The 20,399-nt window shown below is 39.5% G+C and overlaps 1 protein-coding gene across 1 annotated transcript in view; it reads left to right on the forward strand.

Moving 5' to 3' along the window:
• SPOCK3 (SPARC (osteonectin), cwcv and kazal like domains proteoglycan 3) overlaps window positions 1–20,399 on the forward strand; it is a 354,386-nt gene that overhangs the window by 173,576 nt on the left and 160,411 nt on the right. Inside the window, exon 4 of the mRNA XM_079770309.1 lies at window positions 8,776–8,890. Within this exon, the coding sequence (XP_079626435.1) occupies window positions 8,776–8,890 (115 nt within the window). The remainder of the gene's footprint in view (window positions 1–8,775; window positions 8,891–20,399) is intronic.

The following is a 20,399-nucleotide window of genomic DNA, read 5'->3' on the forward strand; positions in this document are numbered from 1 at the left end:
TTAGCAATTATCATTTTTAGAAATTTGGAAGAAACTATGCACTGACAAAGAAAAACAGTGATACAGAATGGGAAAGAATGGTGTATTAATATATTCATCAAAACTTTAATGTGACTAGAACAACTGTAGTATGCAATTCTGCATTGTAGTAACATTTAGAGTTTTTGTTAACTTCAATTTATCACTGTGGTAATTAGATATATTTAATACACTTTTATAAGATAGGACATTATTGAAATAAACACTATGATTTTGATAAATATTTATTATTAACTAAATTAATCCATTGATTGAACATGAATCTTCCAACTTTGTGGACCTCCACATTTAATGTTTATAATGAGGAGACCAGAGTTAGATTGGATGGCTTTTATATAATTGAAGTAATATTAAGGTTTGAAACTAAGAAAGTCATTCCAAAGACTTGCAGCCACATTTAATCACATTTAGCACCACAAAATTGGCTGTCAAAGTCTAATTAACTATCAGGCATTAGCTCTATTTTCCATGCTGCTCACTTGCACAACCTTTCATTATAACATCTGGCAAGTTTTTTAAATTCCCAAAAAAACCTGTTCCTCCTATAGTTTTAGAGCATAGAGTTATAGTGAAATAAACTGTTAGAACTAAAACAAAAGCATAACTGATGCTTCATTGTTGAACCATTAAGAAGGTTTTTATAATCATATTTGAGTTACTGGTCACTTCATTTTAGATGAATGCACACGATTAAGCTTAAAGAGACATTTTAACAAGCAAATGATGACATATAGTTTAGTTTTACTATTTAGTGAGGTTGGAATTTTTCCCAAATTAAAACCCAACTATCAATAGGACATTTCACCTGCTCTTAAATCATGATGCATATCCAACTTAGTCTTTGTTTTCTTGATTATTTTTCCAACTACTAAAATGTTATTTCATCACATAATTGTATTTTGTTATTAATTGAAAATCAAAGAGAAGGGCATATTTGTGTGTTTGCCATCATAGTTGTAGATAAACATTTTATAACATAAAATATTGATGATAAGAAAATATTACAATATCCAGGAAGTGCAGGCTGATCACTTACAGAGAGCTACGGACTGACAACAGACATTAATTAGTGACACCTGATGCCAAAAGAACATGAAATGATAACTTCATTGTGGTTAGGAAAGACATCATTATCCAATAAGAATTGCAGACACGGCTAAACCATCCTGTAAGAGTGACTGGAAAATAAAGATATATTCAGAAAAAATATATCAAAATTATAGCACAAATGGTACATGTTGAAAAAAGTACAAAAAGAAATACTTCAGCAAATTGTAGGGAATTATTCAAGAGAAAGCAAAGGGAAAGTGAATTGCAAAAACTGATGAACAAATAAATGGCTAGATTTCATTATTTTAATTAGCTATGTCAGAAAAATAATAGTAGAAATAATGACTCATTTGCAGGGTTACGGTGGTAAAGTCCAAGTCAGGTGTAAATCATTGAAAATGGTGAGGAATTTTAATGTTAAAGATTTGGTGTTATGTTTTCTAAGGTCCTAATACTCTTCAGAAGGAGGATAAACTACCTATTATATAATTACTTTCATTCATCTATGCCACCTGTGCATGTAAACATTTAAAGGAAATCACTAAAAGAGATTTTGTAACTACCAAACTAGCAGAAAGGAAAATAGTACTAAATAAAGTGCAATCAATACACTATGAAGCAGGAAAGAGGAAAGAAAACAAAGAAAAGAAACATTGCAAAATAAAAAGCACAAAATAAAGTGATAGAAAAGAGTTCAACTGTATTTTTTTTAAAATTACAATAGACAAAACAGAAATAAGGATAAATTGGACTTCTTAATCTATTCGAAGGGTTCTTGAGGGCTGCACATAAAATAGAAAAGGTAAGAATTAAAAACAACGAAATTGGGGGAAGAACTGACAGACAAGTACTAATCAAAAGAAAATCAGTTACATCAATATTAATATCAGAAAAAATCCACAAAAGGTGGAAATGAAGAGCTGGAAGTTAATTCAGTTTATTCTGGTGGTGTTGCCTCGGAATACCTATTCAAACAGAGCAGTGCTTGATTCTCTCAAAATCATCTTCCTTTTCTGCCCTGTAGTTACCATTGTTCCCATGCCAGTCTTCATGATTAATTTCCTTACAATGGATTCTTATCCTTTCCGTTGCTGATGTTGAGTTTCCCCATCTTGATCATATATTCTTCAGAGCATCTCCAAATTCTTGTGTGTCAAAGACATGGTATTAACTATGAGATTAAACTCTCAAAGTTAACAGGTTTCCATCAGTGTTTTATCACAAAAGTTGATGGCACAGAGCATGTTATTTCATTAATCCTGAAATCTCTGTCATTCCAGGAATAGGGCATCCATTTTATACTTTCACTAGAGGCCCAGCACACGAAATCATGTGCAGGTAAAGTCCCTAGGCCTAGCCCATGATCAGGGCATCTTCCACCCGCTCCCCAGTCCCGCCATGCATCCCCCACCCACCCCAGTTCCCCTTTTGCCATCTGGCAATCTGAAACTACAGGCCAGGGGGGAGGGATCAAGAGGTCTGCCGTTCTGCCTGCTCGCCAGTATCCAGTCCCACCCCGCCGCCTCCACCCACCCTGGTTCCCTGTTCACCATCCAGCTATGATCAGAGCCTGCGGACTAGGGGAGGGATCAAGAGGTCGGCCATTCCGCTTACTCTCCAGTCCTCAATCCTGCCCTGCCACCACCCACCCCGGTTCCCTGTTCACTACTCAGCAATTGGAGCCAGTGGGCTGAGGGGGTGGGGAAGAGGGACCGAGAGGTGGTCAATGCACCTCATAGCGACTGGTCAAGCGGTTGTTCTAGTTGTTGCACCGTTATGGTTGCTAGGCTTTTATTATATAGGATGCCTTTCATAATGTTTCCTTATACCAGAGTTTTCTTTCATTGTGTTCACTGTTTATGTTTCAAAACCTACTTAAGCTTTCACTCATTATGATTATCCCCCACTCACCATTATATAATCCTTTCATCTGTGTGTGTATGTGTATTTCTATTTAGTTAAGTACTAGAGGCCCGGTGCACAAAATTCGTGCACGGGGGAGGGGGGGTGTCCCTCAGCCCAGCCTGTACGCTCTCCAATCTGCGACCCCTCCAGGGATGTCCGACTGCCCATTTAGGCCCCGGGCAGTCAGACATCCCTCTCACAATCCAGGACTACTGGCTCCCAACTGCTCACCTGACTGCCTTCCTGATTGCCCCTAACTGCTTCTGCCTGCCAGCCTGATCACCCCCTAACCACTCCGCTGCCAGCCTGATTGATGCCTAACTGCTCCCCTGCCAGCCTGTTTGCCCCTAACTGCCCTCCTCTGCCGGCCTGGGTCCCCCCCAACTGCCCTCCCCTGCAGGCTTGATCGCCCCCAACTGCCCTCCCTTGCAGGCCTGGTCCCTCCCAACTGCCCTTTCCCGCTGGCCTGATTGCCCACAACTGCCCTCCCCTGCTGGCCATCTTGTGGCAGCCATCTTATGTCCACATGGGGGCAGCCATCTTTGACCACATGGGGGCAGCCATCTTGTGTGTTGGAGTGATGGTCAATTTGCATATTACTCTTTTATTAGATAGGATAGAGGCCTGGTGCATGGGTGGGGGCCAGCTGGTTTGCCCTGAAGGGTGTCCCAGATCAGGGTGGGGGTTCCCTTGGGGCGTAGGGGCAGCATGGGCGAGGGGCCTGTGGTGGTTTGCAGGCCTGCCATGCCCCCCGGTGACCCAAGTGGAGGCCCTGGTATCTGGGATTTATTTATCTTCTATAATTGAAAATTTATAGCCTTGAGCGGAGCCAAGCCTCCTGCTTGTTCCAGTGGCCACAGCCATTTTTGTTGGGATTTATTTATCTTCTATAATTGAAACTTTGTAGCAGAGGCCAAGGCAGACCAGGGCTGTGGGAGCTTGGCTTCCTCCATCGCCGGCGGCAAACCAAGCCTCCTGCTCTCTCCATCTCCATGGCTGCCGCCATTTTTGTTGGGATTTATTTATCTTCTATAATTGAAACTTTGTAGCCTTGAGTGGAGGCCTGGGCCCACCAGGGTGTGTGGAAAGCTTGGCTTCCTCCATTGCCGGGGAAACCCAAGCCCCCTGCTCTTTCCCTGGCGCAGCCATCTTGGTTGGGTTAATTTACATACTCTCTCCTGATTGGCTGGTGGGCGTGCCTTGTGGGGTAGTGGAGTGATGGTTAATTTGCATATTACTCTTTTTTAAAAAAATCTATTTTATTGATTTTCCACAGAGAGGAAGGGAGAAGGATAGAGAGCTAGAAACATCGATGAGAGAGAAACATCGACCAGCTGCCTCCTGCACACCCCCCACCGGGGATGTGCCCGCAACCAATGTACATGCCCTTGACCGGAATCGAACCTGGGACCCTTGAGTCCACAGGCCGACGCTCTATCCACAGAGCCAAACCAGTTTCGGCTGCATATTACTCTTTTATAGATAGGATGTATACACACATAATTTCTACTTAATGTATTCTAATTGCCTACTTATACATCTCTCTTTGAATAAAATGTTGAGTCAGTTGAGGGAAGTGTCTGTTTCATGTAGGATATCTGGTGCCAAAAAATGTATGCTAAAATTGGATAATCCATTCTGAGACCAGAATGTGAATTTGGAGATCATCTAGTGCAAATTCCTTATTTTATAGATGAACCTAATAGGCTACATAGCAATTATTAGCATGTACTAGATTGGTCTTTGAAAAATCTATGTCAATATTGGGAAGGTTAAGTTTCTATTATATTAGTCAAGTATCTAATAAATCCTTTCTCTGGCATTGGCTGAGCTAAGGTAACTGGTTCATCATTAACTCCATTAAAAATAATCTACAACATGATTTCAGACTGCTTTAGCCTAGAATCATTAGGATTTAATGATTCTTCTAAAATCTAGGCTTCCTGTGGAAAAAACACTGTTAAAATTTATGCATTTGTGCAGATTAGGAGTTTCAATCTTTCCTGTTAAAGCTTATTTCAGTTCTTGTTTCTAACAATGATACCTATTTTTGCAACTTAGTGATGCCACTTTTTGCCTTTTCTTCAAGTCCACCTGCACTAAATATGAATACTAATGAAGGTTCCTCTGCTCCAGTGAGAATTCAACACTTTTCACTGTCCATGTTTATTTTCGTGACCTGCCATCTACATTGTGTCCTTACTTTTCAGTTTCCCTAACATTGGGACTTCTCTTCAAGAATTAGATATTTTCTTAGTGACATGCAGGTATGTCATCCGCATTCACATTCATCTCCTGTTGCTCACCTGCTGACTCAGGTACTTCCACCATTAGCAGATAGATATGGCTGGGCACTTCCTATCTTATTGTGTGCTGCAGTAAGTGAGGAATTCTGTAGGAGATAACAAGTATTCTGGTGAAAGAATGAGGGAAAGCCTATATCACAAATGCACTACAAAGGTTAAATTGTAAGGCAATTGTTTGAAAACAAAACAAGCAACAACAAAACAGTATCAGGTCCCCAAGTAGTTCACATCAATCAGAAAGATGTTGAAAGATATGGATGAAGACAAGATGGCCAAATGAATTTAAATGCAATAGCAGAACTCTTTCTAGGTGTAGTTTTACTGGATGCTTGAAACAAATTCAATAATACAGAGTAGAATGGGAGCTGTTAATTTGAAAAAGATGGAAAGAGGAGGATGAATTTATGTCAGGCTCTTTAAGATACAGAATTTATTCTAATCCATGGGCTTCAGCCAAGAGAAAGATGCTTCTGTTATTGTTGTGACTTCAAGAATAAAATCTTAGGCATCTGTATTTACAGCGTGTGATGTTTTATAGTTTTTAAGCTGCCAACAATGTGAGTTCTACTGAAAAATACAGATGGTTAAAACCACATGCACAGAAAGTGATCTTTTCCTTATTGCAGACCCTGTGTTTGATTCTTCTTGTTTACTTTTACTCTATTTTCCATCTCCTGACAAGTACTGCTACTGCTCTGTGTTATCATTTATGGGGAATTTTATACAAAATTTCATTAAATTAATTTTCATGTGATATCTTTGTTCTGATAATATCCTCTTTATATACCAATTTTTGAGATCTGTTTTCTCTTAAGTGGATATGGTATGAGAAGTTATGGAATTTTTGTAAATTACTTAATGTAGTGTGTATAGATAAAGAAAACTGGAAGAATTAACTAAAAATAACTATTAATATTTTACACTCAAGAGAAACTATATTAGATTAACCATGATAGTTTTATATGTACTATAGTGTCTTATCTCAAAATAAAAACTTATTTTCAGAGTAATATATCTTAGTTAACGATATTCATGATGAGTGTATGACAGGAATATAAGGTACAGTGGTAGGTGCAATGACATTGCTAAATTGTTAGGCAGAATTGTATAATTTTAATCATATTAAATATTATTTAATAATTAAAAATTAAAATAGACTAAGAAGTAGAAAAAGCTCAAAACATTTTAATGCAATCTAAGTTATTGAATTTTTCTTTTATGTTGTACAGCTCTAAGATACAATAGTTCTATGAGAAAGTTTTTAAATTAGTGACAGTTGAAGCTGTGATAGTATGAGAGGGTTTTAGCAATTTGTATTTGCATAGTGAACAAAGTATTTTCAACATTTTATAGAGAATAAAATAACTAATGTAGCTTATCTTAAATGTTAGAACTACTGAGAAATTAAGAGAATCTATAATTGATATAATAATTATTTGTAAAAAAATTAGGAAATTGAAACATTTGTGTTCCAAATAGATGTGTTTAATATATTGACTATTTTACCCTAATATATATATATATATATATATATATATATATATATATATATAATTTAACATTTTAAAATATATGTTAGTGTTCTTTATTTTACATCTCATGCTTATGTGAAATCTCAAATAAGAATTTTTGCAGAAATATATACTTTGTATTTTTACAGAAATAATATATATTTATATATAGTCTATGTATGTGTTTTATTGAATTCATTGGTCATCAAAGTATATTCACTGTACTTAGTGTAGTGAATAAATGTGCTTAAAATTTAACACATTTTAAAGCTAAATTTGATTTGTACCTTGGATGTTAGTTCTGATTTACTCCAGGTTTAAGATCTAAAGAAGACTGGCTAAAATCCACATTTCATGTCCAGTGGAAGCTCAGAGCTCCCACAAATCCTTCTTCATATTCCCAATGGACATTTTTCTAGTCACCCCAGCTACATTTTTCTACATGTTCTAGAACTTTCTTTTTAGTTTGCCATCTGTCATGGATTTTTTCTTTCAGTTTGGACATGTGTCCAAACTAGATGCTCAGTGTCATTTTCTTATTTGTGCCACCCCCTCTCTGACTTCTGCCCCCCCCCAAATGACAACAAAATATCAATAACCATCACCAATAGTGATTACCAATAGCAGCATCTATATATACAAAAGGCTAATATGCAAAGTGTCTCCTCAGGAGTTTGACCCGGAGACCAGGAGTTCAATCACTCTATGACATGCGCTGACCACCAGGGGGTGGCGCAGAATGAAGGAAGGCCCTGGCCAGCAGCCGAAAGGCCCCTATCAGCCCTGATCACCAGCCAAGCCTAGGGGCCCTACCTGTGCACGAATTTCATGCACCAGGCCTCTAGTTACTTATAATAACCTAAAGGAGTAAACAATCAAAATTCCCATCAATTAGTAAATGACTAAACAAAATGTGGCATATTTTACAATGGAATGATGTTGTTCAGCAACATAAGAGAATGTAGCATGTTGATGCATGCTACAACATGGTTAGACCTTGAAAGAAAACATTGTTCCAAATAAAGGAAGGCAGTCACAGGAGACCACATTTTGTATGATTCCATTTATATGAAATGTGAAGAATAGGCAAATCTATAGAGACAGAAATTAGATTAGCGAGTCCCTAATATTGGTTACTGGGAGGGAGTTGGGGGAAATGGGATGATAACTACAGTGTCTGGGTATTTTTTGAGCAGTAAAAATGTTCTAAATTGATTATTATAATAGCCACAACTGTGAATATACTAAAAACCAATGAATTTTGAACATTACAAGAATGATTTGTATAGTATATGAATTATTTCTCAATAAAACTGTTATTTAAAATATCACAAAGTCTTTTTGTTGGCAACCACCAAGACAGAGGTTTTGTCTGGATAAATGGCAGTACAAATGTCAGGCACAAACAATTGAAAAATGAAAATGCAACGTCTCAGTTCTTGCCATGAGACACTCAGCCACTGCCCTAAGTATAGCTGTAGACTTTTCTGGACAACCAAAATCCCATTAATGCCCAGTAATAGGTATCTCCTTGGGTCTCATCCATTTTCTCTATCCACCTGAATCTAGATAAGAGAAGTGTATATAATTCTCAACTGACAGAAGTGTTACAGTAGCATACTCCAACTTTATTACTCCACCTGTACTGCTTAGGAGGCAGTAGCAACTGGAAGAAGTTTTGGTGTTCAAGTTCCTGTTTGATTACACATTGATCATAGGAGTACTAGTATATGCATTTAATTTCTGAGTAGAGTGGATGAGACTACAGTGCAACTATTCACTCTGAGTTATGTGTGTATAAGCAGAAGTATTGCTTAATAGAAGAGGGATATGAAGACAATTTATAGCTAAATGCTATTTAAATTCCTGGATCAAATTGTGTTTGATGGGATTTGAGCCCCCCATTTTGCACAAGCTCAATTTAATAATTTCTGTACAAATTTCTCTACCCCCCCTCTCTCTAGCTTTAGATCCAGCTAAAGATCCATGCTTAAAGATGAAATGTAGTCGCCATAAAGTATGCATTGCTCAAGATTCTCAGACCGCAGTCTGCATTAGTCACCGGAGGCTTACACACAGGTAAACATTGTTAAATTAAATGCCACTGATTGAATGGTACTCCTTGTACAATGAATAACTGCAGAGTGTAAATATTTGGCCATGTCTGCTAAGCGTTCATCCAGAGTTTTATTGAAACAGCTTCAGAACCTTGGTTAATGCAATTTTCATTCACTTGGGTGAAACATTATCAGTCAGATTTACTAGGGATTATAGAATTTAGGCATATATTATAAATAAAGAGAATTTTGTGAAGATTGGATTAAAGTAGTATATTTACCTGCTTATGCTTTTTGAAATTAAAGGAACAATTACAGTTTTTGTACCCTCTAAATATTGTTACTTATGCCCACTCAAACATTCTATTTAAAAACAAGTTAAAGGGAAAAAAGAAAAGAAGGATTGATGTTATAAAAAGAAAATTTAAAAGTCACAAAATAAAGATACGGACCTGGAACATTTATTTATGGAAGCACTCATACTGGTGGAGTCCTTGTAGTCTAGTCCCTGAAGGCTGGCACAGAACTGTAAGAGAAGAAAGGGCTTTAAAGATCTTTTATAATGATCACCACTGCTCCTGTAAGATAGACTCTATTTGGAGAAGAATCAGTAATTTAGAAATAGCCTGTGAAGTCTGCTGCTGAGTTTAAGGATTGGCACTTGAAACAACCAAAAGTGAAATCATTGGATAACTGACTGAAGCAAGCACGTGTATCCATTCCCTTTATTACTTTGAAAGGAATTCTGCTCTGGCCGGGAGGCTCCATTGGTTGGAGCATCACCATGATGCACCAGGGTTGCAGATGTGATCCTGGTTGGGGTGTGGAATTCTTTTTATGAGAGTTGCTCTTTTCTCTGATAGTGGGCCTAATTCGTGTTGTGCTTTTCATCAAATGAGCATCATGGGGATTTCTCTGGGTATGTTGAGAGACTAATTGGATTTTAGCTTTAGTGTACTTACATCTAAGTTCTATTATTCATATACAACAACAGAGAATAAGAACTCTAGAGAATAAATATAAGTAGCATATCTATAAAACAGCAAATATTTGTTTCTTTGTTGTTCCTTATTAATGTAAAGGCAACCCTTTATTATATGCTGAGCAGATTATAAGTCTTAGTTCCATAATTTCAAATCTATATTGGCAGATTTCAAATACTGAGACAGGCTAATGCAACTAAGATAGAGGGCTTGGGAATGAGTTCACCAGGAACAAAGAATCATGTCATGGCATATCAATAATGTACCTTCAGGTGAGAGGGAGAGGGAGCGAGAGAAGACAGTTTGGGCACATAAAGTGTAAAAGACCTGCTAGAAATAGCATTTCTATAAAGTCAACATACTGTGGGAAGGTCCAGAAGGGTGACACAGAGTTATCAGTAATATATCTCCTCTGTCACGACATCTTTATTGGTTTTGCAAAGGGATAACAAAAACTTTGGGCCAGAATTATATTTTTCTACTTATTTCCTTGGGGTTCCAAAAAGCTTCTGGATGTCTTGGAATCCCTATTAATTAATCACTATACATTTAAAATATCAGTATGTGAAATGATGTATGGGGGAATGGGTGGTGAGTGGGCTTTTACTTGAAAAATCAATAGGAGGCCCAGTGATCCCACTTCTAGGAATATTTCTCAAGAAACTAGAAACATCAATCAGAAAGGACCTATGCACCCCTATGTTCATAGCAGCACAATTCACCATAGCTAAGATTTGGAAACAGCCTAAGTGCCCATCAGCAGGCGAGTGGATTAAAAAACTGTGGTACATCTACACAATGGAATACTATGCTGTGGTAAAAAAGGAGTTCTTACCATTTGCAACAGCATGGATGGAACTGGAGAGCATGATGCTAAGCGAAATAAGCCAGTCAGAGAAAGATAAATATCACATTATCTCACTCACTTATGGAATATAATGAACATAAACTGATGAACAAAAACAGATCCAGGGACAGAGAAACATCGATCAGACCGTCAAACCTTAGAGGAAAGGTAGCAGAGGGTGGGAGTAAGGGAGAGAGATCAACCAAAGGACTTGTATTCATGCATATAAGCCTAACCAATGGACACAGACACCAGGAGGGTGAGGACATGAGTGGGGGGATGAGGGTTAATGGGGGGATAAGGACACATATGTAATACCTCAATCCAGTGGTTCTCAACCTTTCTAATGCCACGACCCTTTAATACAGTTCCTCATGTTGTGGTGACCCCCAACCATAAAAATTATTTTTGTTGCTACTTCATAACTATAATTTTGCAATTGTTAATGAATTGTAATGTAAATATATGTGTTTTCCAATGGTCTTAGGCTCTACAGTCGCGACCCACAGGTTGAGAACTGCTAGCAGGGTCGCCTAAGACCATCGGAAAACACAGATATTTACATTACAATTCATTAACAATAGTAAAATTACAGTTATGAAGTAGCAATGAAAATAATTTTATGGTTGGGGGTCACCACAACATGAGGAACTGTATTAAAGGATCACAGCATTAGAAAGGTTGAGAACCACTGCCTTAATCAATAAAGAAATTTAAAAAAATAATAAAATAAAGTGTCACTCCCTTTTGGCAACCATGAACTTGTTCTTTCTATCTATACCTCGGTCTGTTTCTGTCTTGTTTATTCATTTGTTTTTTGTTTTTGTTTTTTGTTTTTAGATTCTACATATAAATGAAATCATATAGAAAAAAAATCAATAGGAGGGTGCTGTTGAAATGAATTCGGTATAATGCCTCACCTAAGTTACAGAGACCTGGTCAATAATCCTACCTAATAAAAGAGTAATATGCTAATTGACCGTACCTTCGCTACGCCCACAGTCAATCAGGGGTGCTATGCAAATTAACGCAGCAAAGATGGCAGGGGGAGGGGGCAGCACCTGCCGCAGCCGGTGGGACCCAAGCCCCTATCGCGGACCGGGGCAGGCGGGCGTGGGTCAGCTCCCGCCCCCGCTGGCGGGCGCTGACCCAAGCCCCGATCGTGGACCCAAACCTCGATCGCGGACCCAAGCCCTGATCACGGACCGGGGCAGGCAGGGCATGGGTCAGCGCCCGCCGCTGCCTGCAAGCACTGACCCAAGCCCCGATCACGGACTGGGGCAGGCGGGGCTTGTGTTAGTGCCCGCCGCCGTTGGCAGGCGCTGACCCAAGCCCCGGTCGCAGAACGGGGCAGGCTGGGTGTGGGTCCCGGTCCACTGGGTTCAGGAGAGGCGGGGTGGGCAGCCCCAGGCCCTGCCCACAAAGTCCCATTCCATAGGGGTACACAGGGAGGCAGGGCGCGCAGCCCCAGGCCCCGCCCACAAAGTCCTGTTTCATCGGGGCCTGAGGGGTAGGGGCGGGCAGCGCCAGGCCCCAACCGCGGTGTCCCAGTCCATCGGGGAGCCAGGGGAGGTAGGGTGGGCAGTTCCAGTCCCCGCCCTGCAAAGTCCTGTTTCATTGGGGCCCGGGGAGGCGGGGTGGGCAGCCCCAGGCCCAGCCCGCAAAGTCCTGTTGGGGGCCCAGGGAGTCAGGTCGAGCAGCACCAGACCCCAACTGAGGGTCCAGGTCCATCGGAGGCCCGGTGAGGCGGGGCGAGCAGCTCCAGTCCCCACCTGCAAAGTCCTTTATCATCAGGGGTCGGGGGAGGCGGGGCGAGCAGCGCCAGTCCCTGCCCAAAAAGTCCTGTTTCATAGGGGGCCTGGGGAGGTGGGCCCCAACCATGGGGTCCAGGTCCATCCGGGGTCGGGGGAGGCGGGGCGGACAGCGCCAGGCCCCAAATGAGTGGTCCAGGTCTATAGGGGACCCGGGAGGTGGGACAGGCAGTGTCAGGCCCTGCAGGAAAAGTCCCGTTCTGTTGGGGGCCCGGGGAGTCCAGGTGGGCAGCACGAGGCTTTTTAGGCTGCTGTAGGGCATGAGGGAAGTCCTACATTTTCCTGCTGTTTCTAGCAGCACAATTGTCTGTTTATTGTGCCTGAATTCTTCTGCCCCCTTACAAGGACTCTAAATTCCCTTGGGGGTTGATTTTCAATGATAACTGTTCATGGGAATTACTTGAGGAGTGTGTGTGTGTGTGTGTGTGTGTGTGTGTGTGTGTGTGTGTGTAAAATATTCCAAACAACAAGTCTACCCCTTCAGAAATTAATGTTCCAATTCTGTTCAATTTCCATAGATTCTGATTTTGCTGATTTGGAGAGTATCCAGCCAACAGTAAATTTTAAGTGTCCCTGAATGATTCTAACCTGTGGGTTAGAAGCCACTGCTTATGTTTATGCAAACACAAGAGCCAAATGCCAGGTAAAATACAGAAATCTCAATTGTACAGCTCAATAAATGTTTACCTATGTCTACACCCAGGTAGCCACCATCCAGAGTGTTCTGTTGAATCTTTCTCCATTAGCAATAAAGGCAGAACCAGCTACTTATCTTGGAGAGAGGAAAAAGAGAAAACAAAGGAGAATGTGTGGGAATATGTAATAATACCTCAAAACAGTACCTCCCAATAATTTTAGTTATCAGATTATAGGCTCTTACTCATCTGTGTTGTACTTACTGGCCTTCAGTCAGACATCCCCAAGGGGTCCCAGATTGGAGAGGGTGCAGGCCGGGCTGAGGGACCCCTCCCCCCGCCGTGCACAAATTTTGTGCACCGGGCCACTAGTTTCATATAAAATCAAACACTGCTTTATCACAGTTTGAGACCCAGGGACAGGTTTCCCTCTACCCACAGTTAACACCTTTGAATAGGCTCATCTGCCATTTCACCCCTGGCCTCCTGAATCCAAGTCAAAGAGCAAATGAAGACTTCACAGTTAGTATCATGCCTGGAGCAGGGGGACACTCCTTTCTATAACTGCTGAACAGCAAAGCCAGGAGAGATTGATGTTCCTGACTCCAGATCACAAAGCTAGGAATGGCCAGAGCATTGATTCCCATCTATATTTACTAACATCAAAGTCCATGCTTTTTACAACTGTGCTGTCTCACTGCTTCTCTAACTTATTATTAACCAAAGAATCCAGGGACAAAAGGAAACTTTCTTAACAAGGTAAAGACCCTCAGAAACCAATAAAATGTTTTCTTAGTAGGAAGTAAAGCATCCTAAATAGAGAACCACTGCCAGCTTCCCCTCAGGTGCACAGGTGGGCTGGGGCCCTAGCCGAGAGAGCTATGCTTTAAAGTAGGAGGACTTCAAAGTGTTTTATGGAAACAGAATGTAGTCCTGTTCTATTTCTGATAGACACTATTTTAGAACTTAGACTCAATATACATTAAATTCAATAAATAAATAACTAGTTTCCAAAGAATTGATATTAAGATTAATATTTGATACGTTTTATTAGCTTTGAGGATGTCAGTACCTAAGTGAATGTTTCTACAACACTCAGGGAAGGGGGGTATTGCCAAGCAGTTTGATCAATGAAGGCGGCTATTATAAATTATGTAGATCTTAAATTTAGGGGTTTGTGTGTACTTTGAGGATGGGGTACAGAAAGCAGAAAAAGGGCTTACTTAATAAATGTTGGGTATTTGCATAGCTCAGATTAGAATTTCTATTTTTTTCATCTAAAGGAACAGCTTTTCTTTTTCTTCCTCCCTTGATCTCATAAAAGCTGAAAGAAGTGCAATAGCTATTTGACTTTTCAGGGGAAATCCTGTTTTTCAATGAGGTCTTCCTAAGTCCACCCCTGACTCCCAGCTGGATATCACACCCATTTCTTCATTACCTTCGAACCCTGAACTTCCCATCTGGTAACCCTCACTTCATGGGTCATAAATGAATTGTATAACATCAATCTTCTTCAATTATCTGGAAATTTTATGAAGATGGGGGGTCTATGTCTTATTCACCACCTTATACTTAGAACTTGACATGGTGACTAGTATATATTTTCTTTGAACAGTGTATTAAAATAGCTATTTGTAGGACATTTTAAAAAATGAGTAATTTGATCAATTGAACTGGTCAATATAGATAACGTAAGTCTAAAAATTGTTTTCCGTGTGCCTGGTGCTTATTTGTTGAAGATGGTCTGAGAAGGGCATGAGTCAATCCACAAATACTAAAATGCACTCATTTAATGAGCCAATCATAAGTCACTGCCAGAAAAAAATGGAAGAGGGGGATAGGGAAATATGAGGGGGAGGTGAGTCCATAACAACTGGCTGAAGAAACTGGTATACCCTTGCCTTAGATTTATAAATAAGTGAAATATTTGCTAAATTTTTCCTTACTTCATGTATTAAATAACAATACCGTCATGCCCTGCTTCATGATTGGAATACATTCTGTCAGGGAGTGCACTTACACAAACCTAGATGGTATAGCCTCCTATTATAATGAATGTGCTATGGCTTTATGGGACTGACAGCACAGTAAGTAGGTTTGTCTATGCCAGCAGCACCACAAAGGAGTCAGTGATTGCAGTGTAAACCCTGGCAGTTGCCCTTTCTTTTTGTAATACAAGGGCCTGATTTAAGATTTGATTGTTGAGGCATTCACTTCAGAGAGGCATCCGTTTCAAAGACAGCACCCACTTCAAGGAAGGCTCTCTGCAATAAACGCAGGGCCAGCCACACACCTACATTGAGAGCCAGGCCTCCCGAGCCCAAGGAGGCTTCTTTGTCTCAGATCTTGGTTGATTTTGATACATGCACATCCGGGCGACTTGTCTTTTTCTCTTTCTGCACTTTAAATTCCCACTCTCACGTTTTATATTAACCAGTAAAGAGTGAGCCCTAGAACCCTAGTCCCCCACCCTCATCCCCAATAAAAGCAGAACCTCAGGCCTGCGCTCCCATGGTTATCACTGAAGGGCATCTTGCAATCCGAATAAGGACCACAAGAATCAGTTCAGTTCTAAGGTTGGTTTGGAAAGGAGAATGTCTATGGGAAGGTCACAGGGACCCAGGTGACTGTATCCAGGCATTTCTAACTGATAGCATAAATATGGGCACTAGGACATAAGGATGACTAGGAGGTGACTAGGTGAGCGGAACTTTTCAGCTCCATTATAATCTGAAGGGACCACCGTTGTGTATGTGGCATATTGTTGATTGAAATCTCATTATAAGGCTCATGACTGTACTTGTCTTCTGAAGTCAAAGAAATAGCCTGATTAGGAGTCTCATTGTGTGTTTTACACTAGCTTTGACCACAATAGCCACTAGAGAAGATTGGGTCAACTATCCAAATATATCATCTTCGAGGTCATAAATTCAGATTTTTTTTTTCTGTGAATACTTGGCCTCAAATAAGAATGATACCCATATCCTTGTGCTGGATTTTTGTCACTATTATCATCACCAGTTAAAACTAAATAGTTTTATGAACAATGAGAAAGACCTTAAATACAACCTTAAATTTTCCACAATGGTAACATAACTAATTATTTAGATGGTCTAATGTAATATATATATATATATATATATAATGGCTTGCCAGGCTTTAAAAATGACCCATTTTTTTTTTCTTCCAATTTTATTTTGTACTAGTGGCCCCGTGCACAAAATTCATGCATGGGGGTGGTGTGTCCCTCAGCCCAGACTGCACCCTCTCCAATCTGAGACCCCTTGGGGGATGTCCGACTGCCGGCAGTCGGACATCCCCCTCGCAATCTGAGACCGCTGGCTCCTAACTGCTCACCTGGCTGCCTGCCTGATCGCCCCTAACTGCCTCTGCCTGCCTGCCTGATCACCCCTAACCACTCTGCCTGCTGGTCTTCTCGCCCCCAACTGCCCCCTTGCCAGCATGATCGCCCCCAACTGCCCCCCCTGCTGGCCTGATCACACTCAACTGCTCTCCCCTCCTGGCCTGATCGCCCCTAACTGCCTCTGCCTCAGCCCCGCCACCATGGCTTTGTCCAGTAGGACGTCTGGAAGGTCTCCCGGTCTAATAATCATATTACCCTTTTATTAGTATAGATTGGTTTCAGGTGTACAGATTATGGTTAGACAACCATATACTTTGCAAAGTGTTCCCCTCAATATTTCTAATACCCCAACTGGCACTATATATAGTCATCGCAATATTATTGAGTATATTTCCTATGCTTTACTTACATCCCCTTGAGTATTTTGTAACTACCAATTTGTTTTGCTCACTCCCTTCATCTTTTCACCCAGCCTGTCAACCCCACTCCTCTCTGGCAGCCACCAATTAACTCCTTGTGTCTGTGAGTCTACTTCAATATAAATTTGTTCACTTATATTGTTCTTTAGATTCCATATAAGTGAAATTATGTGGTATTTGTCTGTCTCTGATTGACTTATTTCACTGAGTATAATACCTCTAGGTCCATCCATGCTGTCGTAAATAGTGAGATTTCATTATTTTTTTATGGCCCAGTAGTATTCTATTGTATATATTACCACAACATTTTTATCTACTCATCTATTGATGGACACTTGGCTTGCTTCTATAGCTTGGCTATTGTAGATAGTGCTGCAATGATTATAAGGTTGCATATATTCTTTCAAATTAGTATTTTGGGTTTCCTAAATAAAACCCTAGATTTGGAATCGCTGGGTCATAAAACAGATAGATTTTTTTAATATTTTAAGGAACCTCCATACTGTTTTTCTAGTGACTGCACCAATCTATATACCCACCAACAATGCACAAGGGTTCCCTTTTCTCCACAAGCATGCCAACACTTGTCATTTATTGATGATAGTCATTCTAACAGATGTGAGGTGATTATCTCATTGTGGTTTTAATTTGCATTTGTCTGATGATCAATGATGTTGAGCATTTTTTCATATGTATATTGGCCTTCTGTATGGTCTCTTTGGAGAAGTGTCTATTTAGGTATGACCCACTTTTTTATATTGTTATCTTGGGGAAATTTCATAGATGCTTATATAGCTGAGTGATTTTTGGTTCATTGTTTTTGTGTATTGTGAGCAAGATTCCCCATGTTTTAAGCTTCCTTTGCTGTCCATGCAGCTGCAAATAATTAACACTATTTCTAGATCAGTGTTTTGGACCCCAATCAATGCTGCTGATAGTAGAAAAAATGGTTTATAATAATAAGGCAGATTAAGGTTGAAGAAGTTGTTGTAGAACAAAACTAGTCATGTGGATTCTGTTCCATTTACACCAAAGATTGAAAAAAAATCAATGAGGGAATGCTTTTGGCTTCCCAAGGAGGCTTATATAAAAGAATAATAAAACTAATTTAAAATGCTACTCATCAAAATATATGTCAAAAGGTGAGTCCTACTACTCCTCTATTTGAACCATGTACTTTTAGGATCCATACTTTTTTAAAAAATATGTTTTTTATTGACTTTTAGACAGATAGGAAGGGAGAGGGAGAGAGATAGAAACATCAATGAGAGAAAAACATCAATTGGATGCCTCCTACAAGTCTCCTACTGGGGATGGAGCCAGCAACCTGGGCATGTGCCCTGACAGGGATTCAAATCAGAGACCTCTCGGTGCATGGGACAATGCTCAACCAACTGAGCCACACTGGCAGGGCTATGATCATAATTTTAATGATAATATTCAAAAGAAGATTAGAACTTCTTTATATAGTAATTAAATAAATGACTATAGTATTTATATTTCCACTGCTATAATGTTGAAATATTTATTATGGGAAGATTTAATAATAGGAACTGAGTTGTAGAGTCCCAAATATGTTTGTTTAACTGAATTGAACATATAATTATTTTAAAATAATGTTCCTTATACTTACCTAAGATTTTATCTCTATGTTATATGAATGCAGTAAAGTTGCCCATAGGGAGAATGAATCCCACCATTTATTGTACATTTAATATGTGTAAAGCTCTACTAAGTGCCTTAAATTTATTTTGGTTTTACAACCCTAATGCTTTGTACTAAAGATTATTATGTTCATTTTATAGAAAGAAATACTGAAGCTCAGAGATGTTGGGTAGTCTGTCTGATATTTATTATACAGAAAGATAATAGATGGATAGATGTTAAATAGATAGATAGATAGATAGATAGATAGATAGATAGATAGGGCAGATTTAAGATTTAAAATTATGTCTATCATTTTATATATACACCAGAGGCCTGGTGCATGAATTCGTGCACAGGTAGGGGTCCCTCAGCCTGGCTGGCAATTGGGGCCATCTTGCCCAGTCCTAATTAGGTCCAGCTAGCCAGGGGGAGGGACCACGGAGGTTGGCCAGCCACGGGAGGTTGGCTGTGGGAGTGCAGTGACCACCAGGGGGCAGCCCCTGCATTGAGTGTCTGACCCCTAGTGGTCAGTGCTCAACATAGCGACCGGTCAACTGGTTGTTTGGTCATTAGGTCACTTAGGCTTTTATATAGAGAGATTCTTTTTATAATTATAAATGAATTTTAATCATGTTTTTAAGTACCTAGCTCTCCATAACTCTCTTTTGGTTAGGGTATAGAGGGTTTGGAACACTTTTTTTTTTTAATACTCTTTTTAAAAGAACAAGCTAAGACTTATAGCAATATTGAACAGAAAGTATAGAGAATTTCTCACATAGCCTCTGTACCTGCATGTACATACCTCCTCCATTATCTCCCACCAGGGTGGTAATTTTATTATAGCTGTAAATCTACATTCACAGATCATTATCACCCAAAGTCCATAACTGAATTGCTTTTTAATATTAATTGCATTAAAAAATGGGTCATAATATTGTTGATAATGAATTAGTGTAACATTGATTCCTCTTTTTAAACACAGATAATAGCTAAACTTCATAGTGTTTAATTTATGTCTGGGTCTCCTTAAAAGATTTGTATATGTATATTTGTGTGTATATGTGTATGTATACATATATTTGCATATCTAAAACATACCCATGCACACATGCATATATATGTATTTATATGCATAACTAATTTAATCTGACAACAATGATATGAGGTAAAGTGGGTTACATTTATTACACACATTTACAATAATAAAAACTGAGACAGAATTTGCATGATTTTCTCAGGTGGTAGACTTGGACATTGAGCCTGATCATAGAGATTCCAGAATTTTTTCTTTTGATTATAATGCGATAATATCTTTTAAAGATATATTTTTATTGATTTTTGGAGAGAGAGGAAGGGAGAAGGGAGGAGAGAGATAAACATCCATGTGAGAGTAAAACATCAATTGGCTTCCTCCTGCACACTCCCTATCAGGGATCAAACCCACAACTTCGGTATGTGCTCTGACTGTGAATCGAACTGGCAAGTGCATGGGAGGATGCCCAATCAAATGAGCCACGCCAGCCAGGGCTATGTGTTCATGTCTTTTGAAACATATTAACACTTATAAAGCATGTTATATAAATGAGACATTCTAAGTACTTTAGAGGTAACTTTTTTTCAACAATCTTATATTCCTTTATAATAATCTGGATAAACATTGCCTAAGGTACTGCTTCTTAACATATTTTAACACAGTCTTTCTTGCTGAATATATTATATACTCTTGAGAGTGTTAGCAGAATAAAATAAAATTCTTAGGGTTTTCTTTTATTCTGCTATCACTCTCAAGAGTGTATAATCCTTAGCTACTTCAGACTTGCTCTTA

The sequence above is a fragment of the Cnephaeus nilssonii genome (genome assembly GCF_951640355.1).
Source record: "Cnephaeus nilssonii genome assembly, chromosome: 5".
In the NCBI taxonomy this organism is placed as follows: Eukaryota; Metazoa; Chordata; class Mammalia; order Chiroptera; family Vespertilionidae; genus Cnephaeus; species Cnephaeus nilssonii.